At 43.6% G+C, this 27,045-nt stretch overlaps 1 protein-coding gene across 1 annotated transcript in view; it reads right to left on the minus strand.

Annotated features, from left to right (window-relative positions):
• The window catches only part of LOC137369452 (phospholipid-transporting ATPase ABCA1-like), a 157,619-nt gene that overhangs the window by 20,499 nt on the left and 110,075 nt on the right, over positions 1-27,045 (minus strand). The window contains exons 23-37 of the mRNA XM_068030685.1: positions 25,531-25,751; positions 23,293-23,365; positions 22,588-22,790; positions 20,949-20,997; positions 19,970-20,086; positions 17,949-18,097; positions 16,077-16,201; positions 14,465-14,563; positions 10,693-10,882; positions 9,530-9,624; positions 9,319-9,351; positions 6,585-6,690; positions 4,839-4,913; positions 2,888-3,057; positions 1,023-1,200 (exon numbers count right to left, since the gene is read on the minus strand). Of these exons, the coding sequence (XP_067886786.1) occupies positions 1,023-1,200; positions 2,888-3,057; positions 4,839-4,913; positions 6,585-6,690; positions 9,319-9,351; positions 9,530-9,624; positions 10,693-10,882; positions 14,465-14,563; positions 16,077-16,201; positions 17,949-18,097; positions 19,970-20,086; positions 20,949-20,997; positions 22,588-22,790; positions 23,293-23,365; positions 25,531-25,751 (1,883 nt within the window). The remainder of the gene's footprint in view (positions 1-1,022; positions 1,201-2,887; positions 3,058-4,838; positions 4,914-6,584; positions 6,691-9,318; positions 9,352-9,529; positions 9,625-10,692; positions 10,883-14,464; positions 14,564-16,076; positions 16,202-17,948; positions 18,098-19,969; positions 20,087-20,948; positions 20,998-22,587; positions 22,791-23,292; positions 23,366-25,530; positions 25,752-27,045) is intronic.

Genomic DNA, 27,045 nt, shown 5'->3' on the forward strand with positions numbered 1-27,045 from the left:
CCACCACTAGAGGACATCAGAATGCTGTGTAGACACACCAGTTACAGCAGTAAGTACTGTAGCAATGTAAAGAGTAATAGATTAACCTGGAGGCAGTGGGCACTTGGGCTAGTTGCAAGGCAGGAGATTGGATGGCAGTTTTCACTTATGTCTGAAAGGTTTAAAATGCTTTTGCCAAACATGGACAAATACATTGTAATTCATTCATAAATATGAAAGAACTGCGAATGCTGACAAATGAAGGAACAGAGAGTACACTGTTTTTTGCACACTTTTGTCCATTCTCCAGAAAGTCTTTAAATGGACCAATGGGCAGATTCTGGGATACAATGACACTGCTCGATTATTTGTCATGTGGGTATTACCAATCCTTTGATTAGTGAACTAACTATTCATGCTCTTACTATAAATTATGTTTTTTTAAACCCTTGACTGCCCTGTGAGAACAAGAATTCTATTTCCCCCAATACTAATGCCACTGAAGTAATGAGTTTTTTTTTATCTGCTTGTGGGATGTGGGCATTGCTGGCTAGGCAAGCATTTATTGCCCATCCCTAATTGCCCCTGAACTGAATGGCATGCTAGGCCATTTCACATCAAGTAGGCTTCACAACAATTTTTTTGGCCAGCATTACCAAATGGAGGAAAATATACCTACAACAGGGACTGTGAAATCCTCCTCAAACTAATAGGGCTGAGTTTCTGGAGGGCATTTCTCTTGTTTGTACACTGCAATTTACATGGAAAAGCTTTTCTGTCAAGCAGGAAGAAGCCTGGCAGGAAATTCACCCCCATTGAACCTTCATAGATTCATAAAGCACAGAAGAAGGCCATTCAGTCCATTGTGCCTATGCTGGCTCTTTGAAAGAGCTATCCAATCAGTCCCACTCCCCAGCTCTTTACCCTGTAGCCCTGCAAATTTTCCTTTTTCAGCTATATTCCCTCTTGAAGCTGCTGCACCTATCTTGGTAAGAAAACATTTCACGGTAAAAAAGCACATCACGTTGAAGTTCCTGACTCACCATATCCCACACATAGTTAGCCAGCCAGTAGATGCCGGGCTTCACTCCACTGATGAACTGCATGTGTTTAGCTTTGGTGACCCGCTCCTGAATCAGGAAAACAACGAAACTCGCCGGGACAAAAGACATGGCAAAGATCACGCAGATGGAAACTAAAACATCCACTGAAGTGGTCATTCTGTAAGGCACAATCAGCAACGTAAAATCAGACAGACAATAAAAAAAAGGGGGTGGTCTATGTGTGGAGATGTGGTTATGATGCAGCTACAAATAACCCTCACAACTGACCAGTAGAGAATGTCAAGCGAGGACCCCGATACTCCAATCTTACCCTTAAATCTGTACCCGTTCTCATATCACCACGTTTTTGCATTGGTCAGCAGCATGAGATAACATCACCTCACCGGCCATATCAATGCTGACAAATGCTTACTTATCCCACTTTCAAAAATAATGTCACAATTTGCGGGCCATTTGTAAATAATGACACTGCTTTATTTATTTACTTAAACTGAACTCTGTAATTTTTTTTTGCTTTTGACTGCTGACTTTTAAGCAAATTCTATCCTCATAAGGTTCCACGCGGACTAGGTGTCCAAGGGTATCTGCACATGCTCCTTTCACCACTGGGATCTATACTTGAATGCAGCTGGCATTGGTTGGCATGGATTTTCAGGAGATAATATCATGAATTCTAAATTCCGCAATTGAGATTCAATTCACAGATACTACAGCCAGAAGGAAAATAGTCCAGTGTGAACAAAGTCTGGAGAGAGGGAAGTGGGTAGCACAGCAGGTTAGCTCCCTGTTCTTTTACCACTGTATTGCGGATTTCTTTGGCCTCCTTGTCTCGGGAGACAATGGGTACGCGCCTGGAGGTGGTCAGTGGTGTGTAGAGCAGCACCTGGAGTGGCTATAAAGGCCAATTCTAGAGTGACAGGCTCTTCCACAGGTGCTGCAGAAAAATTTGTTTGTCGGGGCTGTTACACAGTTGGCTCTCCCCTTGCGCTTTTGTCTTTTTTCCTGCCAACTGCTAAGTCTCTTCGACTCGCCACACTTTAGCCCCGCCTTAATGACTGCCCGCCAGCTCTGGCGAACGCTGGCAACTGACTCCCACGACTTGTGATCAATGTCACAGGACTTCATGTCGCATTTGCAGACGTCTTTGAAGCGGAGACATGGACGGCCGGCGGGTCTGATACCAGTGGCGAGCTCGCTGTACAATGTATCTTTGGGGATCCTGCCACCTTCCATGCGGCTCACATGGCTAAGCCATCTCAAGCGCCACTGACTCAGTAGTGTGTATAAGCTGGGGATGTTGGCCGCCTCGAGGACTTCTGTGTTGGATCTACAGTCCTTAATCTGGCACCAAAAGACGTCACTAATATCTCCTTTCACTGCCAGCTTTAAGGGCCTTGCATGGACCGCATTTGAGGTGTCTTAATCTAGCTCCTTCAGAGGCATGGTCCATGGTTTAACCCTGCCCTCAATTTAGAGAGGGTCAAAACCCTGGAACTCCCTTCCTAACAGCACTCTGGACCTACCTTCACCACATGAACTGCAGTGGTTTATGAAGGCACCATCACCTTCTCAGGGGCAACCAGGGATGGGAAATAAATGCTGGCATGCCTAGCAATGCCCACATCCCAAGAATGGATTAAAAAATGCATATCATTAGAAGTTTTATGGAGTTTCCAGTGATTGCAAATCCATAACACAAAATAAAACTAACAACCGCCACAAAAAAAATTAAGGAAACCCTTGCAACATTTTACAAACAAAATATTTATTTTAGTCTCAGGCAAGAGCAATTTAATTTGTCTTAAAATAGTTTGCAGTGAGGGAGATGAGAAACAGATACTTACAGAGCCACCTCGGAGATCTGCTCTTTGGTCAGATTGAGCGGATGATTAATGGCGGTGATTCCATATACACTTGGATCTTCGCCCGCTGGTAAATGAGTACGCAGAATGGCATTGTTCATGACATTTAGGAAGGCTCCTATGGCATGCCAGCCTTTGTTGTTAAACCAGATCTAAATGGCAAAACCAAATGGACAGTGTGAAACATCACCATTAATGATGAGTTCACTGTAACTGTAGTACAAGTGCACCACCTGCTTTACCTATAGGCTGCCCCATGTGAGAGTGTTATTTTCCAATAAAGCTGAATACTCTCTTTATTTGTGTGTGATCTGATTTCTCTTGCACTCTTTTGCCCATTTTCTCCCCTCTTCTGAAGTCACTGACTCTTGCTGGGTTGCAGTTCCATGGGCACCAGTCTGCCCATCAGCGCTTCACCCAAGTGGCCAGTCTTCATGCATGAGGTTAACAGTGAGTATTAATAGGTTATGTGACCTTTGGGGGGGCAACACATTTAAACCCTACCCTACTGACGCCTGACGTCCGCTCACATGTATGAGTGTGCATGTACACGGATACCAGCTGACAATCAGCAATTAGGTTTGTGAATCCTGGATAACCGTAGCCAGGGATGCTGAGGGGTTGGCTGTACCATCTAAACTGCAGTCCTTGCTAAGATGGCAAAATCAATACAGAGCAGAGGGCTGTATCCGAGACCATTTGGTCTCTAGGACTCTTCACCACCAATCAGAGATAATGGAAAAGAGAATGAATAGTCCCTCAGAAGGAAATAATAAATGGAACAAGGCCAAATTCCCAAATTAATAAGGAATGGGAAAACTTGTACAATAGAATTGAGTTAAAAGTGACTCCTATGTGAGATGAAGTAGAGTGGGAGGAGACTTGTGCGTAGACCTACCGAATTGCCTGTGCTGTAAAATTCTATGTAATTCTGTGTTTTGAATGGTTCATCAATAGAACTGAAAATCTTTCGGCTGTATGACTAAATAGAGGGTGCGTATGTTGATGTCCAAAAACTGTGGGGATCCATTTTAATTGCTGAAGTGAATGGTACGGAAAATTGGGAGAGGTGTACAATAGGCGGGTCATTCTATTGCTGCCTGTTTCTCACCAGATGGAGACAAGTAAAATCAGCCCTGTGGCGATCTGAGTGTGATGTGATGAAAATCTTGTCTAGGTGACAACTAAAAGGACACATCCTGAAAGGAGTTTGTGTTAGTCTCAACCTATTTCGCAGTAAGCACAAATCGAGTGCCAATAATTTAGTAACATAGAAAGAGACAGCACATAAGCAGGCCATTCGGCCCATCGTGCCTGTGCCAGTTCTCTGAAAGAGCTATCCAACCGTCCCACTTCCCTGCAGTTTCCCCTTAGATCTTCAAATGTTTCTTTTTTAAGTATACACCCAATTCCCTTTTGAAAGTTACTATTGAATCTGCTTCCACCACCCTTTCAGCTAGTACATTCCAGATCATTACAACTCGTTGCATTAAAAAATTTCTCCTCATCTCCCCCGACTGGCTCTTTTGCCATTTACCTTAAATCTCTGCCCTCTGGTTATCGATCCCTCCACCACTGCAAACAGCTTCTCCCTATCTCCCACTCTGTTGGGATTATTGGAGCAGAGTAGAAGGGTGCTTTACTCCATACCTAGCCATGTTACAGTGAGAAGGGGTGCTGATACTGGTTATAAAAAAAACAAAGTGTGCACTCTATTTCTCACACTAACATCAGTTACCTCCATGAGTGCAAAAACAGATCCAATTAAAGTGAAATAGCACACAAGTGTGATTGCTCTAAATTCCAGTGTTGTTCTCTATTTCTAAATTCAAAAGCAAAACATTACTAGATTGGGGAAGGAGCACTGGATTTTAAAATGCTCAACTGGAAGAAATGCTAGGCCCTCACCAAGTCCTAACAGGTCACATCTTACCTTCACATTATCTTTTGCGTCTAGTCCAGACATGAACTTTGGGAGCTGGCTCATAAATCGGTGGGAGGCACTGCCCTAGAGGATCAAGAGTATAATGGTTAACAGATCTTAACTGTGCAAATAACTTCCGCCAGGTTTTCTCTTAAGCAGCATGCAGAACATACAAACATACGAATTAGGAGCAGGAGTAGGCCACTCGGCCCCTCCAGCCTGCACCGCTGTTCAAGAAGATCATGACTGATCTGATTGTAACCTCAACTCCACACTCCGCTAACCTTTTAGCCCCTTGCTTATCAAGAATCTATCTACCTCTGCCTTAACAATATTCAAAGACTCTGCTTCCACCGCCTTTTGAGGAAGAGAGTTCCAAAGACTCACATCCCTCTGAGAGAAAAAAATTTCTCCTCATCTCTGTCTTAAATGGACAACCCCTTATTTTTAAACAGTGACCCCTAGTTCTAGATTCTCCCACAAGAGGAAACAGCCTTTCCACATCCACCCTGTCAAGACCCTTCAGAATCTTACATGTTTCTATCAAGTCGCTTCTTACTCTTCTAAACTCCAGTGGATAAAAGCCTAGCCTGTCCAACTTTTCCTCATAAGACAACCCACCCAATTTACAAGAACATCATTCAAGGCAGCAATGAAGCAGATCACAAATTTGAAATTCCCACAACTACAATCAGTTTAAAGTTAGCAATATTGTGCTATACATATCCCATTCATCCTTGTTTTTTCATTTGTTCATGGGATGTGGGAGTCACAGGGCTACCAGTTATTGCCCATCCCTAATTGCCCTTGAGAAGGTGGTGGAGAGCTGCCTTCTTAAACCACCATATTGCATGTGGTGTAGGTATGCCTGTGCTGTTAGGGACAGAGTTCCAGGTTTTTGACCCATCAACAGAACGGTGATATAGTTCCAAGTCAGGATGGTGTGTGGCTTGGAGGGGAACTTGCAGGTGGTGGTGTTTCCTTGCACCTACTGCCCTTGTTCTTCTAGGTGGTAGTGGTCATGGGTTTGGAAGGTGCTGTCGAAGGAGTTATGAAACAAACTAAAACAAATCAGTGTGCCAGTTATTTTTTTTATTCAGGTATGGGCGTCGCTGGCAACGCCAGCATTTACTAACCATCCCATCCCTAGATATCCTGAGATGGTAGTGGTGGGCCTTCTTCTTCAACCACTTTAAGGTAGTTGCCCCTGGAGTGGCCTAGCAAACAGCTCTTGCATAAAATCCTCTCAGGGAAACTCAGGATGGGCAATAACTGCTGCCTTGCCAATAATTCCCGCATCCTGAGAATAAAGAAAGGTCTCACATTTGGTCCATGTACTTTGTTCAATGGGGTTGAGCTTTACAGCAATAACACTCAGTGCCATATGGGAGGAGTCTGGTTCAATTCTCCTCTCAGTTCCCAATCTGAGCGGCATGGTGTAGAATGGAGGGAGGCACAGAGTGGAGGCTGAGGTGTCTCCAAGCAGGGCGAGGGAAAATTAATTCTGATAGTATCTCATGTCTGCTCGAGCTGTCTAAAGGACTTCTGCTGGAGGCCTGGGAACAAGATGCCAGCTCACAGACGTGCATGTCCTGAAGGACTAAATAACAGGTGTTAACTTACCTTGGAACCAAATTTACCATTTACAAGACTGGTTTGTGTTGATCAAAATGTTTTTTTTTGCTATTATTTTGACCTAAACTGTTTGAGATTATATGACAAAGTATCTGACTGTAAAAATAATCCAGTACTGACCTGTGTCAATGCAAGTGTCTCCTTTAACTGGAGTATGGCTTCAGTGATCTCTTCCCGTGGTAACACAAACTGGGAGCTTTCTCCTCCCAGTGAAAATCCTCCATACCTGGAGGACAAGAACAAATCAGTGACTAGTTCTCTACTTGTGGCAGCAGAAATGCCTTCATCACAATAGGCTGTGAGAGCACCATGCTACAGGGGGCCCAATGACCCTCATTTTCCATCAGCTGGTGTTCTGCACAGAACCTTCCCAATGACTTTGGGCACAAGTACTTTTGAAAGTGGCACAGCGGAGTTTCACTAGTCCTTCAGCTAGCGGCATTACTTTTATTACCTGTGTGAGATAATCATCATTCCTGAGTTTCAACTACTTGAATCTAAATTCACCACTTTCCTCTTACCTAATGTATTTTGTAGAACATTTTAGAGAGGTAATACATTGGATATGTATAAATGTGTACATGGGTTTGAGTTCTCATTCAGTAATGCTCTGTGGGTTAACATAAAAGAAAAGGGAGGAGACTGCTTCTAAGCATCCAACAAATACAAATCATTACACTTGTGTCACATATAGGCAGTAAGAACAAGTTGGAAATATAAGGGGGAAAACGTCTCTCAGCACACAAACAGCATTAAATGAGGATTACACATTTTGCCTCCTTTTTCTTTAATAAAAGGGCTGGAATGCATAACAGTAGTCAGTGCACTTTCTGGATGCTCAGGTGACTTAAAAGGAACACACAACCGAGCAACTAATCCCAAAGTACCCACAAATGCTGCTGAATTAACTAAACGGCCATTTGAACAGTGGAAGTAATTCCACGTAAAGTCAGCATAACTGTGGAATGCTCCATCTCTGGGAGAAATTAAAAGACAGCATGAATCATCGGCCGGAATTATATGTTGGTCGGGAGGCCCCGCCCATCGGCCGAAAAGTCGGTCGCGAGCTCGTCTCCGTTGGGTCTGGGGAGCCAGGCCGGGATTTTTCGCTCCCCAGGCCCTTAATTGGTCTTGGGCGGGACTTCCACCTCCTTGAGGCAGGAAGTCCTGCCTAATGGAGCTGCCGGCCAATCAATGGGCCAGCAGCTCTTAGTCCCAGCAGCGTCACTGGAAGCGGTGGCCACAGCTGGGACTACACCCAGCCATTAGAGGCAACAGGAAGGATGGCCCCGGATCTCAGGCAAGTTTTTAGGGCCTCACCAGGGACAACTGGCCAACCCTGGCAAGGCAAGGGGTGTCAGTTGGGGGGGAAGGGGAGAAGCGTGTTGTGCATTGGGGGTGATTGGGGCTTCGGGGGAGCCTTCTGTGGGGCACAGGCCCGATCAGGAGGGCCCCCACAAGCCAAGAGGTCTGCCTGATTTTACTAGATGGGGTACTTTGGGCCTTTGCCGTCCAGCTGCCGAGGGTAAAATACGCACAGCGATGGGAGGAGGCCCTTAAGTGCCAGTTAATTGACCACTTAAGGGCCTTGATTGGCCTGCAGCGGTCGAGCCATTTCTCGCTGCCGCCGCCGCCCTGCATAAAATTGCAGCGGGTGTGGGAGGGGGTCGGAAACAGCACCTCCTACCTCCCCACCCCACCACCCCCCCGCACCCCACTGCAATTTTACCCCCCCCCCTCACCACCCTCCCCCCCCCCCTCCCCACCACCAGCTTGCTCATTGGGGGCTGTAAAAATCTGGCCATTATTTAAAAATACATGCCTACATGGAATATCATAGCATTGTGCCAATAGCCAAAGGCCTAAGGTGAGGAGTAAAGGATATAAGAATAAGATAGTCATTAATAAATCCAATAGGGAATTCAGAGAAAGGTTTTCACCCAGAAAGTGGTTAGAATGTGGAACTTGCTTCCACAAGGAGAGTTGAGGCAAATAGTATAGATATATTTAAGGATAAGCTAGATAAACACATGAGGAGAAAGGAATAGAATGTTATGCTGATAGGGCTAGATTCACAGAGGTGAGAGGAGGCTTGCGTGGAACATAATGGACAAATGGCCTGTTTCAGTGCTGTACATTCTATGTAAAAGGCCATTGTCCCGGCCATTAACATGGGGCCACAGTGGAGATAAGTAAATAAAAACAGAAAATGCAGCAGGTCTGGCAGCGTCGGTGGACAGAGAAACAGAATTAACATTTCAGGCTGATGTCCTTTCAGTTCTGATGCCACCAGACCTGCTGAGTATTTGCAGCGTTTTCTGTTTTTATTTCAGATTTCCAGCATCTGCAGTATTTTGTTCCTGGAGAGAAGTAATTGTCTGATTTGAGGGAAAGTGGCAAATTGACGATTGAGGATGACCATAAAAAACCATAATTTGACAAATGTGGAGGCAGCCTGCAATGCCAATCAAAGTTACAGCCATCATACATGTCTGCTTAAGTACCTCACTAAACAAAGTGATCCAGTTGTGTGCTAGAATTGCAACACAATGGGACATCATGAAAATTGTTGAGAGCAAGAACAACAGGCCGACAAAGAACAACCTGAAAAGACTGAAGACTAACTATAATGTTTCAGAGATATAACTAACAATTACAGTACATTCAAATATTTTCAAAAACATCCTGTGTAATGAGTTATTGCAGTCTAATTTTAGGAGTGGTAACCAAGTGACAAGTGGATATCATGTGAGTCCAACTATTATTATGCTTTATCTGCCACAAAATTATTCTTAAAGTTCTGAAAACAATACCTGTTGAGAGGCAGAACAAGGTAAATAACTTATTAACCTACCTGAATTCATTCACCCATAGTTTGTTCTTCAAACTGTAAAGAAAACAAAAACCAATTGAAACACTGGCACAAGAAGGCAAACACTAATTAAATGAGAAACACTCCCAATCAAGCAGCCCAATTGCCAACTTTTTGCCTTATCTTGTGGAACCCTTTTCCCACTATATTACGTTAGTGATGACAATCCAATTTTAAATGATTTTCAGCTTACTTTCTCCCAATGATTTGTGCGTAGGTTTTCACAAGGTAATCTGATATGTTCCTGCCTGACAGGTTCTGAAGGATGTCAGTAGAGTTCAGTTTAATCTAGAAAGGAAGAGAGGAAAAAAAGTTCGCTTTTACCAGTGATTACAAAATTGCTCTTTGTACGTTAACTCCTTTTTAGGTGTTATATTTATCTCCCTTTTGCCTTCATTTTAAATATAATTAAAACACTGAAGCTAATGATAAAAGCTACTAGTTAAGTAAATAAAGACTTGCATTTATACAATACCTTTCACAACTACTGGATGTCTCAAAGCGCTTTACAGCCAATGAAGTACTTTTTGAAGTGTAGTCACTGTTGCAGGAAATACAGCAGCCAATTTGCTCACAGCAAGCTCACCTAAGCAGCACTCTGATAATGACCAGATAATCTGTTTTTGTGATGTTGATTGAGAGATAAGTATTGGCCAGGACACTGGGGATAACTCCCCTGTGCTTCTTCAAAACAGTGCCATGGGTTCTTTTACGTTCACCTGAGAGGGCTGACAAGACCTCGGCTTAACATCTTATCTGAAAGACGGCACCTCCAAAGTGCAATAATTTTCAATCCTGTATGGCTTGAATTACATAAAATTCAATAAGTAGGTGAACCTTCACACAAGTTTAGCACCGTATAAAACTTGGGCTGTGCACCAGAATGGACAATGCTGGTTGGTCAACTGGCTAGTGTAAAATCGGGAGCATATTTACATCAATGCAGCCAGTACAGCAAATGCTGTGGTATAAATGATACAAAAAAATGCCATGGTACCTGTACAACTACAGGTGAAGCACCAAGACCTTGCTCTTTCCAGTGAAAGATCTTTCTCACCCAAATGCTCTTCTCCTTTGCATTAATTGCTGCTCTAAAAAGTGTAACTCTGTGTAAATTCAGGAAGTCAGGCCTGACCTAGTGATATCATAATGAGTGCACATTAGGTAAAAAATTAGCTGATTATTGAGGACTCTTCATTTGCAGACATATCATTAATGCAAGCTATATTTTGATTCACTTGAAGCTGTGTGACTCAGTGGTTATAAAGTCAATGTGTTTAGTTACAATAACTCTAAAAGTACCCAACATATATTTGGCTGTTATAATATTGTAAATAAAATGGCTCATTCTCAGACCTGAGGAGGAGGAAGTCCACCAGCAGCTGCAGGGCAATCAGGGAGCATCTTCTTTACAGCATTATCGCTACACCGACACGATGGTGAAGGGTTTTCTATAGTCCAATTTCCATTGAGAAGGACATCCATTATAGACTCCAAAACAGAAGGAGTCATCCATTCCTCAACTGTAGGCTCACAGAGAGTATCCCTAAGACAAGCACAAACCACAAGACACAAGCCATTTGTCTTCACATCTCATTCTTCAACCTTCTCACTAAGTTTAACTTCATGTGTCTTGACATCATTGACCTTATTGTAGGAAACTGCATCTCAGCAATAATAACAACCGGCGCAGTAACATAGGGCAGAATTTTCACCCCAATGTGGGGGCAGAAACGGAGTTGGCCAAGTGGCCAACTCGCCAGACCAATTTCCTGGAGGCTGAATCAGTTGCAGAACTGCTACCACCCGCAATTGGCTAGTAGCTTAAGATAATTAAAAGGCAATTAAAGCTAATGATTAGAGGAGCACTGCAGACCGGGGAGCCAGCGCTCTGACTTTGAGGCCCCCCCCAACTTACTACCTGATTGCACCTGCAGCCACGGGCCAACCTGTGGATGGGCTCCCCCCTCCACATTGGTGGCTCAGCAGCTTTGGCCATGTTTTTAATCCAAAAGTTTTAGAAGTGCTGAGAGGGCACCTCAAAATGCAGGCACCCTCTCTCACCCTTACCTGCAACGGCAGGCTGCAGCTCCTATTGGCCCTCCAGCTTTAAGAGCTCACCTGCCATTCTTAATTGGTGGCCACTAATTAGCCAATCCAGGCAAAATCAATGCTGGGTTCTGATCCAACACAGTGCAGGGTTGTGACCTGCATTTGGCCCTGACATCGGGGTCCCGACCCAAAACGCAAAATCCTGCCCATAGTAACCTTAACATCGTAAAATGCCCCAAGGCACATCATAGGAGTGTTATCAAACAAGATGTGACACCAAGCCACATAAGGGGATATTAGGACAGGTGACCAAAAGCCTAGTTGAAGAGATAGGTTAAATAAATGTCTTAAAGGAGGAGAGAGAAGTAAAGAGGTGGAGAAGTTTATGGAAGAAGAGTTTAGAGCTTAGGCAGCTGAAGGTACGGGCGCTATTGGTGGAGCAAGGAAAAGTGTGATGTGCAAGTGACCAGAATAGGAGTAGCACAGAGATCTTAGAAGTTTGTAGGGCTGGGGCTGGTGGGGGCAAAGAGATAGGAGGGGTAAGGCCATGGAGGGATTTGAACACAGGGATGAGAATTTTAAATGTAAGTCAACGAATCGGTGCAGACATGATGGGCTGAATGGCCTCCTTCTGCACTGTAACGATTCTGTGATTCTGAGTCCAGGGGTGACGGGTGAATGGGATTTGGTGCGAGTTAAGATATGGGCAGCAGAGTTTGGATGAGCTCAAGTTGGATTTTAATCCGTAGCAAAGGTTCAAAATTACATGAAAGATTTCAATGAGTTGAACTGGGTTTAAGTCATAAGGCTGCTTTTTAATTTACCAGAACATTGTTTGATTTTCAGATCTTGTGATTGTTATGAGCATGAGAAAGTGAGAATGCCGTAATGGAAATAATAGATTAAATAACATTGGTTGTAAACATTAGGATTAATGCGCCAATACATATGAAAACATGATATGAAAATTGAAATTTGGTGGGTGAAGGCAGTCACTTGTTCAAGTTGTCTTCTTGAGGCTCCCGTTCATGATATAGTGCTCTGGAAGAGGATAAGTTTAAGCACTGCCATCAAAGACCTCAGAGTGACTTTATTACCTGAGTATCAGTCACCACAGGACCTTGGGGAAGATGCCATGGAAACAGGAAGCTCTCTTTGTCTAAAACAACATGGCCCTGAGCAGCCTTCCACTCACTGAAACTGCATCTTCCGGGTGCAGTCAAAGGATTGCACATTGATGGGTGTTCCTTTTGGAACCATCCTTCGGTAGTTTCTAGCATTTCTTGTAAGTTCAGAGAATGGTAATTCTGATTATCCAGTCAAACCATGTTGCATTCTTTGTCAGATTGTGTGAAAGAGAATATTGCATTGGAGTGTTAAATCTGATTAACTCTCGTTCACTTTTTCAGCTCTTTTAGCTGACATTTATTTAGTCTTTGTCAGTCTGTTATGGATTAAAGTATTTTTTAGCTTGGGCTTTATAACAAAACCTATTACTTCTATAACCCTTCACAGCAATTCACACCTCACCCCAAACTATAAGTATGTTTCAGCTTTGCTCTTTTATTTGTACATTTCTCTTCCCATTTGTCTTTTGTCTCTTGTTTCATGTCACCGTGTGAATGTGGACCTTCCCTGGCCAGCCCAGTTATTGTGGTCCATTGTGGCAGCATGAGCCTTGGCCCACTAGTCCAGGTATGTGTGCTCAGTATCGAGACTCTATCAACCTAGGGAATAGGCTCCTGAAGGAGACAGTGAAAACTGATAATATGGATTCATTCAAATGAAAATTAGATTGATTTCTTTCAGAAAATAATATTTTGGCATTTGGTAGATGGGTCATTTGAACCATGTCAAGTAGCAAGTATAGTGTGCTTGGGAGGAACAGGTGACTTTGCACCTATGGTTCCCAAAGCTCTCCACCAATGAAGTTTTATTTCCCTTATGTCTGGGTCTGTTGTAGACTAATTGATAGACACTGATTGCTGTAATTAGTCAACAACCCTCTATTATTGTTGTAAAAGGCAAGCTAAATGGACCGTGACCTTTTTATGACTAGCAATTCCTCTGTTTCTACCAATGACTTTCTTCTTTAAAAGCTGGACAGCATTTTTTCGTACAATATATTTTAAATCTCACGGGGTTTAGCGGAGATCATGTCACAATGCAGATCGAAATGGCAAATAAGCACTGAGCAACCTTTCAACCAAAACGAGCCACTGTACTCCTGTGCTACAGTGGTTTGGAGACACCAATCCTTAAACCGCTGCACTGTAATTACATAGAATGTACAGCACAGAAGCAGGCCCAACTCTGTATTGGGGTTCAGTGTTGTTACACCAACTCTGACTGTTTGGCTCAGACTGTCACAGTGGTACTTCAGCTAAATCCTTGGGCAGGCTTTCATGTAGATGGGGAAACCACCAGAGAATGAGATGTATTTGCATTATATCCAAGTTTTGTGTTTGCCAGTATGCATGAGAATTGTGATGAAAGAAAAGAATCATTTGTATTTGTTCTTCCCAGTTTGGGATAGGGCTGCGGATTTTGCAGTTTTGAGGGGACTGATTTATACACAGACAGTAGATGGAATCACTCTGAAAAGTGCAACACAATGACAGAATGAGACAACAGGAATTCTGACAACTGCTATGTGATGATCTACAAAGTCAGCAGCAGGGAAAGAATTGTGCAATAATTTCCTGTTACAAAACTCAGTATCACTGGCATAAAACTCCCTATTCACAATATTTATGTTCAACCATGTCCGGAATCTGTTGTTAACCATAAGGCAAGGCACTCCTATCCTTGGCAGATTTCCTGACAGTGTTTCAGAGTGCACTAATGGAACCTTTTCTTTTTGAATACTGTTTTATTTTCCTTCTGGGTAGGGCAGTAGCTTTCAAGGCAGTGGGTTGTATTTGAAAATGGCCTCAAGACATGATCTTCAGTAACCAAGTCAAAACAAAATCTGCATCAGCCTATCAATTAATATTATTCAGTTTCGACCCTCCCTCCACCTGAAGTGCAATATATGCATTAAAGATATATATTTTTAAATCTGCAAGGTACTTACAAAATAGGGTTTCCTTTCATGCACCGAGTCCCAAATCCTGGTTTATTAACTAGCGAGTCATACAGATTTTCTGTGATCTCATCTCCGGGGGCATCATTACTGTGAAGAGGTTAAACAGGAAGATCAATTATCTCAAATCAAGTCGTACCAACAACAGACACCACAATAAAATCTGCCTATTCAATTATTGGGGAACATCATTTATAGCGATGACTCTTTCTATATCTTTATCATGTCATTTCTTGTGCCTCTCTTTGTCAATTCTCTTCCTCCTGATCGAGTAAGTCTTTGGTTTCAAACACGCATGGGTCAGCATTCCCAGTGCTTACAAGGGAACTGTGCCCTTGGATGCTCTCCAACGTTGGCTTGGCAAGTGCACGCATGATCGGGGGGAGAGTGTCTGATTAGCAGGGGGCCAGCTGACATCCACACCGATGGATCTGCCGACCACCAGTAACTGCAATGTTCTGCTCCTTGCCACTTTAACTGGCCCTTTACTCTCTTATGCAGCTGAGACACCTGCCTGACTTATAATACACACAAATTAAGGGTGCTTTGATGTCATAAGGATGGCATTTTAACCACCTACTAATCAGGATACCTTCCATTGACACCCCACTCAGTGAAACCCGCCAAGGAAGAAGCAGAGGCGCTAAAAGGGTTAAGATTTAAATTATCTTTGCAAGACCAGGAGCAACACAAGTGCTCCTCTAGGCCTCACAAGGAAAGTCTGGACCTCTGCTGTCCCGATATTCCCCTCACCACCTCCCCCCGTTCTACCTGCGATTCCCTGCTCCTGCAACTTACCTGATCTTTATGTCCATTCAGGCACCCGGCTGGATGGCTGAATGTAAATGGGTTCAGAAAATTAAAATACCCCAGGCCTCAAATTAATGTTGTATAGAAGCTAGAGGAGGTTGACACCTGTGCTGCCCACCTGCCTGCCCAGTTAAACTCTCTCCCCCGCCCCTGCAGATTGACTTCTTAGCAGTCTGATTTCCCTTGTACAAGTTCACGAGTCACTGCTGGGAGCAGAAGTTTGGTTGAATCTGACAATGGTCCAAAATCAGATACCTGGAAACAATTTTTGTGCATAACACAGATATGCTCTTGACTGTTGACTGACTTTAAGCAGCTCAGAATGATCCATCCCATGTCGTCAACCTTGGACTGAGATTAGACAGCAAGAACTTTGTGCTCCATCTCGTCTCCCAGAACTTAAATATTTCAATTTAAGGAGATTCACTAAGAACCAGGATTAGGCAACACAGGTAATCCCAAAATGATTACATAGGCAGAAGTTTGACTTAAAGCAAATGACCCCTGTAGAGTTATAAGTGTTTTTGAACAGCAGCATGCAATCTGCTGTAGCAAGTGTCCATGAGAAAACAATGTTGGTGCCATGAAGCAGAATTTAATTGTGCTTAGCTCTTCACAACTGTTATTTTGTTTGATGAGTCATTGTCCATTCTAAACACAACCCTGAATTATTTTCTAAATTGAGCACCAGTGACCGCAGCAGTAACTCTCGTGCTCTCCCTTTAACCACTGGCCTTTGTTTACCAGTCAGCCCACTTTAACGAATTGCGTCTGCACGTAATTGAAGACCTACCTAATGAAAGTGTACTGCTCATCATACATCCAGGGGTGCAGTTCCAAGCTGGGATATTTACCGAATGGAGGCACAATCAGGCTGAACACCAGCGCTATGCACACAAACACAGCAGGCAGGACAATCTGGAAAACAGGAAAGGGCACAGAATTCCTTCAAGACTTGTGCAAAAACTGGGTTGCATGATTATATATTACAAAGCAATATTGCATGGAGGCTGAATTAGTGCTGGACTGCTTCCCCCCTTCTTCCTGCAGTTTGTTAGAAAGATTCTATTTCCACTTGCGCTCCTGCCCCCATTGTTTTTGGAGGTCTATTTTTTTTTAAACGAGGCAATGAGACAATCAGCTCCTCTTGCTTTAAAATAGGACTTAAGGATGGCAGGGCCGCCAGTGGTGGAGCGATGAACATTAGGATTGGACTAGAGCCCACAATTGGAGAAGCGCAGAAATCTCAGAGGTTGTAAGGCTGGAGAAGGGTACAGAGCTAGGACAGGTCTTAGTGTAAGTCTGTTCAACAATGCAGCAGCCTCTTGACACTCCGAGCGATGCTGGATGTCGAGGATGCATGGGCTTCCCTTGCACAAAATAGGCTGAATTATATCAGCCCTCTAACGATGGGCAGGGTGGCAAGGGGGCCCATAAAATAGTGAGGGAAGGTGGGAGGGGTGGAGTGCCCATCACCTTCCCAATGCCATTCAATTTATTTGGGGCAGAAAGGCCGAGGACAAATAATGGCCACTTAAGAGCCTCATCCCGCCGCCGCTGGCATTTTACCAGGGGCAGGAGGTCCTCTGCCTTGTCCTCTGCCAGTAAATCCAGGCGACCTCCTTGTGGGCTGCTGGAGTGAGCCCCGCTGCTTGGGCACTCTGTGAACGCCCATGTGCCAACAATCCTTCCCCCCATCCCTCGCCAGGCCCTGCCTGACAGGCCCCGGTGAGAGCACCCCCACTGACCTGCACGGCTGCTTCTGATCCCAGGCCTCCTACAGTCCTAACAGTGGTCACCGACCCAATGGCACTGCTGAGACTGCTGAGCTGCCGGCCCTCTGATTGGCCAGCAGCTCTTGGAGGTGAGATCCCTGTCCTTAAAGGGACAGGGACCCTGGCACTGGACAGTTAACTGCCCGTACGCCATTAAATGCAGCCTGGAGTCCCCAGAACAGCTGAGGCGGGGTTGCCCTCGTTTTCTGTCCTGGCATCAGGGCCTCTGCTCGCCTGCCTAAAATTCAACCCAACGTTCCTAAGAATGTTAATGCAGGATTGTCGTCATGTCAGGTAAATGCTTCCACCTGAAAATGGCCTTCGATGGGTGGTAAAAGTGTGGACCAGATTAATCAGGTCCCCCCTCCAACGTAAGCTTTCACTAGGCCTCACCCACCCTGCAAACTGCATTCTAATACTGGAAAGGCTGATGGAACTTAACAGGCCCATGAACACAGCAAATCGATCAGACCGTGGTTTGCATGGTGAAGCTGGCAAATTCAATGCAATTCAATTGGCCAATGGCTTAAAAGTTGCCCTAATTTGGCAATTCCATTCAAAGAAGTCAGAAGTGCGAGAATTAATGTCCATCTGAGGTTGCAGTTCAGGCATAAGTCTACAAAAGATATATGACGGCCTATGTCAACACATGGTAACTGATGTGGGCATGACTTGTAGGCCATTAGAAATGTTCCTGAGACTTAGAAAACTATGCGATCGCCCAGCATGACACCCATTGTCCTTAACAACTAATTTGCAGACTTGTCACTCGTAAGTAACCAAGGTTGCACAGTTCCTTTAATGTTACCTTGGCCCAAAAACTACACTGATCCCACCATTCACAGTAATGCAGTGAGGCCACCAGTTCTCTTGACAGTGACAAGGCTCACCTGAGCGAAGATTCCTTTTCTGCTGCGTTTGGCGTAAATCAGTCTCTTCCAGAACAACGCCACAAACTGTTGCCGAATAAGATTCCAGCCCCTCACTGGGTAGGAGCCTTTCCCATCCATCCCACTCAGGAGGTCAGTTTCCCGGGTCTCTGCAAATACGTACAAGAACAATCGGTTTTACTTAATGTGCACCTTTAACTGCACGCTGAGGTAAAACAAAAAACAATTCAAGTATGTGCTGGTCACTGACCAGGTCCCTCAATGATTTTGAAGCACAGTAACAAAATCAGCACCAATAAAGGGCACAAAGAATGTTTGTTAAATAAAAACTTGCACTTGTATGGCGTCTTTCACAACCTCAGGGCATCCCAAAGTGTTTTGCAGCCAATGAAGTGCCTCTAAAGTGTCATCACTGTTGTAACGTAAGTATCCTGGCACCCAATTTGTGCACAGCAAGCTCCCACAAACAGCAATGTGATAATGACTAGATAATCAGATTTAGTGGTGTTGGTTGACTGATAAATACTGGCCGTGGGATCTTTTAAGCCCACTTGAGAGGGCTGACAAGGCCTCAGTTTAATATCTCATCTGAAAGACAGCACCTCCCTCAGTACTGCATTCAAAATTATGAGGGGTTGTGATGGAGTAGATTGGGAGAAACCGGAAACATTTCTGTTCCAAGTTCATTCTGCTACAAAGTTACAGGATAAATCAACAACAGCAATGGGATATTCATGGTTTCATTTCCATTCTGCTCTCACTCAATTCCTGTTAATCACCAGAAGCCTAGGGGCTGAGAGTGAACATGAGTGAACAAGTAAGTATACTGCATAAATATACCACTGAAAGAACCTCATGATGACTGAACTATAGCGTTACTATTGTTCAATTTTCTTAGCTCCAGATGCAAATACACAATATTAAAATAGATTTGTAGGGTAACTGGAGGGAGGAAGGTGCGGAGATCGTAAACAAGCTTTGTGTACAAACTGCCCCACTTCTCCTAGTAATCTGGTGCCAAATTACAAAAATATGAGCACTAACTATTCTGATCACACAAAACCAGACAGGAATGATTTTCTCTGGCCCACACATCCCAAATGGCCCCCAACAAGTAGGTGCAGTGAAGAAGGAAAATGGATGCGTTTTCTTTGCCCCCATTTTGCTCCTGGATTCCACTGCACATGAGCTTCCTCGCTATAACTTATCAGATACCAGCACCTCAGAGGGATTTGCACTCAGATTTCCCCTGATAGTCTTGGCTGCAGTTTGGGCTAAAACTCCCTCCATCCCATAATGACCTAGCGTAACCAATCCCAGAGCTGGCATTTAAAGCACTGAGGGGGAGAAATTGATCCGTGTTGTGCTCCTTTTCTGGGCACAAAGCATGGGTAATGTCGACCAATTTTGTGGAGCTATGTCCGACGTCATACTGGCCGTGCCAGCTCCCTCCCAAAGTAGATGGCAGAGGTACCCGGACAGCTCCTCGGCCGGCTGCCACAATCCAGCCGTGGTACGGCATCTCAATTGCAGGCTACGGCACTTTTAAATTAACATGAAGATCTGCAAGCTTCTTGGAGCGCACACATTAAAGTAAAAACTTACCGAGTAGCTCTTCAAAGAACTGGCACAGCACAATGGGCCAAAGGGCCACCAAAGGTGTCTAGACAAAATCCGGTCCTATCTTCTGCAACAAACAAAATCCTGGATCTCTCCCACTGGATTTTAACTGTATCTGCCCCTTTAATGATATGGCTGCTGTTAAAGTCCAAATTTACTTTTGATATTCCTATCCATGTGTCCAATAAAGCCCATCTGTTCCTTGGTATTGAGATCAGTAGGAAGTCCCAGTGCTGCAGTGCTTATCTGAGATGATGTGCTCTCAGCTCATGGTCAGCACTGGGTGGGGGAAGGTTGGCCCTTATACGCCGTAAAATGGTGCAAGTGATGATGCACCATTGGTTTAAGCAGACTCGCAAACAACAATGTCACGACGCATCATTTTCCACCTCCACACTTACCTGGATCGCCATCCGAGTCATTAACGTCAGCAGCATCATCATCAGTAAATGGTCTGAGGCAACTCTGTCTGTCCACAAACCTTGACCTTCTGTTTCGGCAAGCTGGTAATGTGCCATCTGAAGTGAAACCATATTTGCTGGTTAGATCAGCTTTAAACAAGCAGGATCCAACACACAAGCCAGGATTTCTTTTTAAGAAATCAGAAGTGCTACAGGTATGATTGAGTGGTTCACAAGTATTTGGTTTCCTGTTTCAAGCCCATTTAAGGACGTTACAGAAGTGCCTATTGGATGAATTCTTTCTACGTTTATTCTCAATGTCACTGGGAATAATGACTGGGGACACTGATATGCTTTGGGTTGTGATAATTTTTCTGTGGAGTGACAATACAAGGGCAGCCCTGCCAAGCAATGATTAGTATCAAAAGATTCCCACGGCCTTTAAAATTGAAAGCATGATACAGCAAACATACTAGACTGACAAAAGATATCCCAGTGATTACATTTAGCCAATTGTGCCTCACATGCTAATCTGATAAAATAAAAGTAACACCAATTTGAGGTGTAAAAACGTACTCCAAAAGTTTTAAGTATTTGCCACACCGACCTGATAGGCCAAATGGCCTCCTTCAGTGCTGTAAGATTCTATGACTATGATTTGGAGAATATAGGCAGGTTTTGCGTGGATTACTTGTGAAATTAGAGGCAGTGAATTTCTTAAAGCCAGCTCTTCCATAATGCACTGTGTATTTACCTATCAGTAGAATGACCTTTCTACACGTTAACAAAATGTTTATACCTTGACCCAGCACCTTACATGGCAGTATGTTTATAGCCATTATACCTAATCTTAGAAAATGGAGCTTATCTGTGCTTTTTAGAATACAAATGCATGAAGTACAATTCTGGAATAGAGCTTGTGACAGAAAAGAGGACAAGGCATATCAGATTTAAAAAGGCAGCGTGCAGAGCAGGTTACCTGACATTTCAGCATCCACTCCATTATCTTCAGCAACCTTAAGAAATATCTGCAAATAAAAATGACAAAGAAGTAAAGGGTCTGTGATTGTCCTCAATTTACCACAAGTGCCTGTAAGGGTGACGTCACCATGCTGAGTAATTTATAGACAAACTCAGACTCTGGGTAAGCTTGTTCCAAAAACTCTGGCACCATTGAGTTGCGCTGGCATGTCAGAGCTTGGCAGGCATTGCCTCAGCTGCAGCATTTTTTGTACTTTTAGCTCAGCTTTCATTGAAGGTGAGAACAAAGTGAGTAAGATGTGGTAATCAGAGAGGCAATAATGTAATTGTGTGGTTGGCAGTGACATTCCCCCCCACTATTCAAGATAAACTGACGTGCAGGATGAGATTGATCCGATAAAACCCTCCAGCTTAATCGCGTTTTAAATGTTTCAGTACTTGTCTTGTTGCAAGAATTCAGGCACACATTCAAATGGGCTTTCTTACACCATAAAACAACATGACTTATATCCCAAGACAGGCCAAACTCATAGACAGGATGAGTAATGATTACTACCACAGGTGGGATAACAACCATATCTCATGAGCCTGCATAAAGTATTCTCTTTATATATCATGTGTTAAAAGTTAACCATGTAATATTGATCAGGGGAAGAGATTTTCTGGTCTACTGTATTCCTATGTGGATTAGCCGATGTTCTGTGATGTGAATGCAAAATATTTGTACTTTGAAGTCCCTTTAAAGGAATTTTCAAATAAAGTAGATTTATTCAAGTATTTTAGCATTTTTACACATCATTTCTTTAAAAAAAAACCTTTGATTTTTCTCTCCTTAGGACTCATATCGGGCCCCATATCTTAGGCACTAGTTACCTTCAATTTTCTTGCCAAGTGACTGTTCCTCATGTGTCAACAGTGAGTGTTGCCAGGATACTGGACCATGAGGGCATCATAGTTAAGTCAAAATTTTGCCCTGAATAAAAGGCACCTGATGGCCAGCTAGAATGGAAGCTTTGGATGATTTTGCCTTAGGCAAGTCTAAGAACCAACTATTACCACCTAGTCTTAAATCAGCTAATACAGCACTGATTTGAGATCAAACACAATCAAATGTTCTGTATAGCTCCAAATTCCAAAACAAATTTAACAAGCGATCTATCAGAAGACTTCCTATCCACAATATTTTCACCACCCTGATGAAAGACAATATAAAATACAGTAGACCAGAAAACCTCTTCCCCTAATCAGCATTACATAATTAATTTCTTACACATGATATATAAAGAGAATACTTTATGCAGGCTCATGAGATATGGTTTTTATCCCACTTGTGGTAGCAAGCGTTGCTCATGCTGTCTGTGAGGTTGGCTCTCTCTGGGAATATAAATCATGCTGTTATAAAGTGGAAGAAAGCCCATTTAAATGTGTGCCAAATTCTTCCAACATGGTAAGTACTGAACGATTTAAAATGGGACTAAGCTGGAGGGCCAATCTCACCCTGCACTTCAGTTTATCTTGAGAGGGAGCGGGGGTGAGGGTAGTGTCACTGCCAAATGTTAACCTCAAGTGTGTTCATGCTTGAAGAGCTGATGGTTGGGTTAAAACAAAATATGAAACAGAGGAATAAAAACGCTTACTTCTTCCAAAGTGGTGTCGGAGATTCCATAACTGGAAATTCCAAGGTCAGCGAGTCTGTCATCTATCTCATGGAAAAGTTCCACAAAAGCCCCATCTTTAGCAGCCTCATAAGGTAACACATACGTCAGTTCATGGCCAATATCTTCAACTAAGCGAGCCTTTGGGATGTGTTTCATGATCAGATTAGAAATAACTGAAACATCTGGAAAATGGAGAGTATAAACAAGAATTTATAAGTTATTTTATGCCAGTGAAGCAGGTCCTGGATACTATCGATCACACTGACGTTACCAATTTTTTTAATCCCTTAAAGAAATCGGTTCAGAAGGCCACATCTTCCTTTGGTTAAAAGTGAGGAGTGGGAGGGCGGTTGGTTGCAGCCAGCAGGAGTGTTGTGAAGCCAGGAAGAGCAGAGATCCCACCCCAATGAATATATCAGGCAGGAAAGCTACTAGCCCCAGTTCTGCCAATACCTACAACCTTAGCTACAAGGCTGAATAAGAAGGTGTCAGCAACATGTCCTCTACTGTTACGATGAAGAAATGTCTGACCTGCATCAAGTGTATTATCCATGATAAAAATGATGAAATAATATAACTACTAAATAATAGCACAGCATGCTCTGTGCCATTTAGCTGCTCTTGTATGTGAGCTGCTCATTCCAAGCAGATCTACTTAATTGGTATTTGTTAGGTTTTGCTTACCTACTGTCGTGGTATCACTTTCTTGATCACTACCAAGCCCAGCATCCGAGCTACTTTGAGAAACGTTGTCCTCCTGTGAAACAGGCCAAAAGAGTAGAAACCCATCAGTCCAACGAGTTAACTTGACAACAGTAACAATCATCTTGTTGCACATTCACTATACAAGTTTCCATATTATATTAAAAAAAACAAAGGCACTGGAGAGGGTGCAAAAAAAGATTTACAAGGGTGATACCAGGAATTGGTTAACGGACAGAAAAAAGAGAGCAGGAATAAATGTTCCATTCTCAGGTTGGCAGGCTGTGATTGGTGGGGTACCACAAGGATCAGCGCTTGGACCCCAGCTATTCACAACCTATATCAATGATTTGGATGTGGGGACCAAATGTAATATTTCCAAGTTTGGTGATGACACAAAACTAGGTGGGAATGTGAGTTGTGAGGAGGATGCGAAGAAGTTTCAAGGGGATTTAGACAGGCTAAGTCAGTGGGAAATGGAAAATAATGTGGAAAAATGTGAAGTTATCCACTTTGATAAGAACAGAAATACAAAGTATTTTTTAAATGGTGAGAGATTGGGAAGTGCTGATGTCCAAAGGGACCTGGGTGCCCTTGCTCATAAGTCACTGAAAGCTAACATGCAGGCGCAGCAAGCAATTAGGAAGGCAAATCATATGTTGGCCTTTATTGAGTACAGGAGTAAAAAAGTCTTGCTGTAATTGCATAGAGCCTTGGTAAGACTGCAGCTGGAATATTGTGAGATTAGAGATACAGCACTGAAACAGGCCCTTCGGCCCACCGAGTCTGTGCCGAACATCAACCACCCATTTATACTAATCCTACACTAATCCCATATTCCCAACAAACATCCCCACCTGTCCCTATATTTCCCTACCACCTACCTATACTGGTGACAATTTATAATGGCCAATTTACCTATCAACCTGCAAGTCTTTTGGCTTGTGGGAGGAAACCGGAGCACCCGGAGAAAACCCACGCGGTCACAGGGAGAACTTGCAAACTCCACACAGGCAGTACCCAGAAATGAACTCGGGTCGCTGGAGCTGTGAGGCTGCGGTGCTAACCACTGCGCCACTGTGCCGCCATTGCGCCCTCACAAACACGAACAAACACAGAGCATACACGGTTAACGGAGGGATGGTACACAATACCTCCCTTCATGCCAGAGAGCTTTTCCAACAATAATCCTAGACCCCTTCCCTTTAAGAATGCAGAATGAGACCCGTGTATAGTTTTGGTCTCATTACCTAAGGAAGAATATACTTCCATAGAGGGAGTATAATGAAGGTTCACCAGACTGATCCCTGGGATGGGGGGATTGTCCTATGAGGAGCGATTGAGAAGACTGGACCTATATTCTCTAGAATTTAGAAGAATGAGAGGTGATCTCATTGAAGCATACACAATTCTTACAGGGCTCGACTGGATTGATGCAGGAAGGATGTTTCCCCTGGCTGTTAAGTCTAGAACCAGGCGGGACAAAGTCCCAGAATAAGAGGTAGACCATTTAAGACTGAGACAAGGAGGAATTTCTTCACTGAGAGGGTGGTGATTCTTTGTAATTCTCTGCCCCATAGGGCTGTGGAGACTCAGTCATTGAGCATATTCAAGACAGCGATCGATAGATTTCTAGATACTAAAGATATCAAGGATCGTGCTGTAAAATGGCACTGAGGTCAAATGTCAGCCACGATCTAGTTGAATAGTGGAGCAGATTCGAGGGGCCGAATGGAATACTCCTGCTGCTATTTCCTATGTTCCTAATGCAGGTACATACTTATCAGGAGAGGATGAACATGCTGGGTCTCTTTTCTTTCGAAAAGAGAATGCTGAGGGGTGGCCTAATATCGATGTTTAAAATTATAAAGGACCTTGTTAGAGTAGACAAGAGAGAGGTTTTCCACTTGTGAAGAACAGCAAAACTAGAGGCCATCAAAATAAGATAGTGACCAAAAAATCAACGAGGGAATTCAGAAGGAACCTTTATACCCCCAGAGTGCTGACAATGTGGAAATTGCTACCACTGGGAGTGGTTGAAGACAATAGTATAGATGCATTTAAGAGGCGAGATAAGCAGATGAGGGAGAAGGGGATAGAGGATTAAGCTGATAGGGTTAAATGAGGAAAGACGGAAGGAGGCTCGAGTGGAGCATAAACACCAACATGGCCTGTTTCTGTCCTGTATATCCTATGTAACCCTATACAAGTGCCATTTACCTTTTTCAAGTATGACACAGTGCTGCTGCTGTTTCTACAGGAGCTGAGTGACAGCTCTAAATCTTTCTTGACCAGGGTGAGGTAGTAGCCTGTTCCCAACTGGTTCTTTAGGTACAGTGATGATCCGCAACAGCACAGCTTGCCATTAGAAATAATGGCAATCCGGTCTCCCAGAATATCCGCCTCATCCATATGATGTGTGGAGAGGATAATGGTCCGACCTGGGGAAAACAATGGATTTAGGTATTTCCCCAATACAACATAACTGACGTTTATGACTTCCCTGAAGTCATGCTGTATAAATCAGCAGGCTTGAAAAACATTACGTGATATAATGACCTCAATCAACTGTGGACAATCACTCAGTTAAGGCAGGCTGATTAAATCTTTCAACAAGGGTGTAATATTTCCACAAGATCATCACACACCATCCATCATGACAGTCACTGTAAGCAAATAAATGCATTTAAACCTGAATCAAGCCATACACGGGTGAATTTTATAAGCACGTTCTTAGTACTTTGCTCTGAGGCCAAGTGAATTAACTGGCTTGTGTACTCTGACAAAACCTTTGTTTCAAGTTACAATATGGTTTCTGATTTCTACACTACTTTAGGCATTTAGAGGCTCTTTACTAAACCCATTAGCATTGACAACACTTACTTCAATACTGGCAATGTTAAACCATCTACCAGCCAAGTCCTATTCCTTTAATTGAATTTTCATAAAAGACCAGGGAAAGCTCCCCAGAATCCAAGTGGGAGGGATTGGATTTACTGTAATTCAGTACTTGGCAATATGTCGCAAGAGCTTTAGAAAGGAAGACTTGCATTTATATAGCACCTTTCATGACCTCAGGACATCCCAAAGCCCATTACAGCCAATGAAGTATTTTTGAAGTTACTGTTGTAATGCAGGGAATGTGGCAACCAATTTAATGGTGACAGTCTGTTTTTTTTTTAAGTGATTCTGATTGAGAGATAAATATTGGCCAGGATGCGGGGGAGAAATTCTCTGCTCGCCTTTGAAATAGTGACATGGGATCTTTTATGACCAGCTGAGAGAGGGGATGGGACCTCAGTTTATCATCCTGTCCATAGGATGGCACATCTGACAGTGTGGCACACCCTCAGTACTGCATGAGCGTCAGCCTAGATTTATATGCTCAAATCCCTGGAGCAGGAATTGAACCCACAACGGTCTGACTCAAAGGCGACAGCACTACCAACATTATGCACACACCAAAAATAATTATATAAATAGTATGGCTGGAATTTTAAGGTGGGCGGACGGGAGCCGGCCTTGCCCGGGGATCCGTCCCGTATTTTACAGGTCCCCGGGCTTTAATTGTTCCGAGGCAGGACTTCCGCCCGCTTGAGTGCTAGGGGTGGTTGGGGTAGCGGGGGCGGCCTGTGCCCGATGAGCAGCCCCCCACCCCCCCACCACCACAATTGCAGCCACCTGGTTTTCACAGGTGGCTTTTCCGGCTGCAGGATGGCCACTTGCCATACGTAA

Source organism: Heterodontus francisci, chromosome 4 (genome assembly GCF_036365525.1).
Source record: "Heterodontus francisci isolate sHetFra1 chromosome 4, sHetFra1.hap1, whole genome shotgun sequence".
Taxonomy (NCBI): Eukaryota; Metazoa; Chordata; class Chondrichthyes; order Heterodontiformes; family Heterodontidae; genus Heterodontus; species Heterodontus francisci.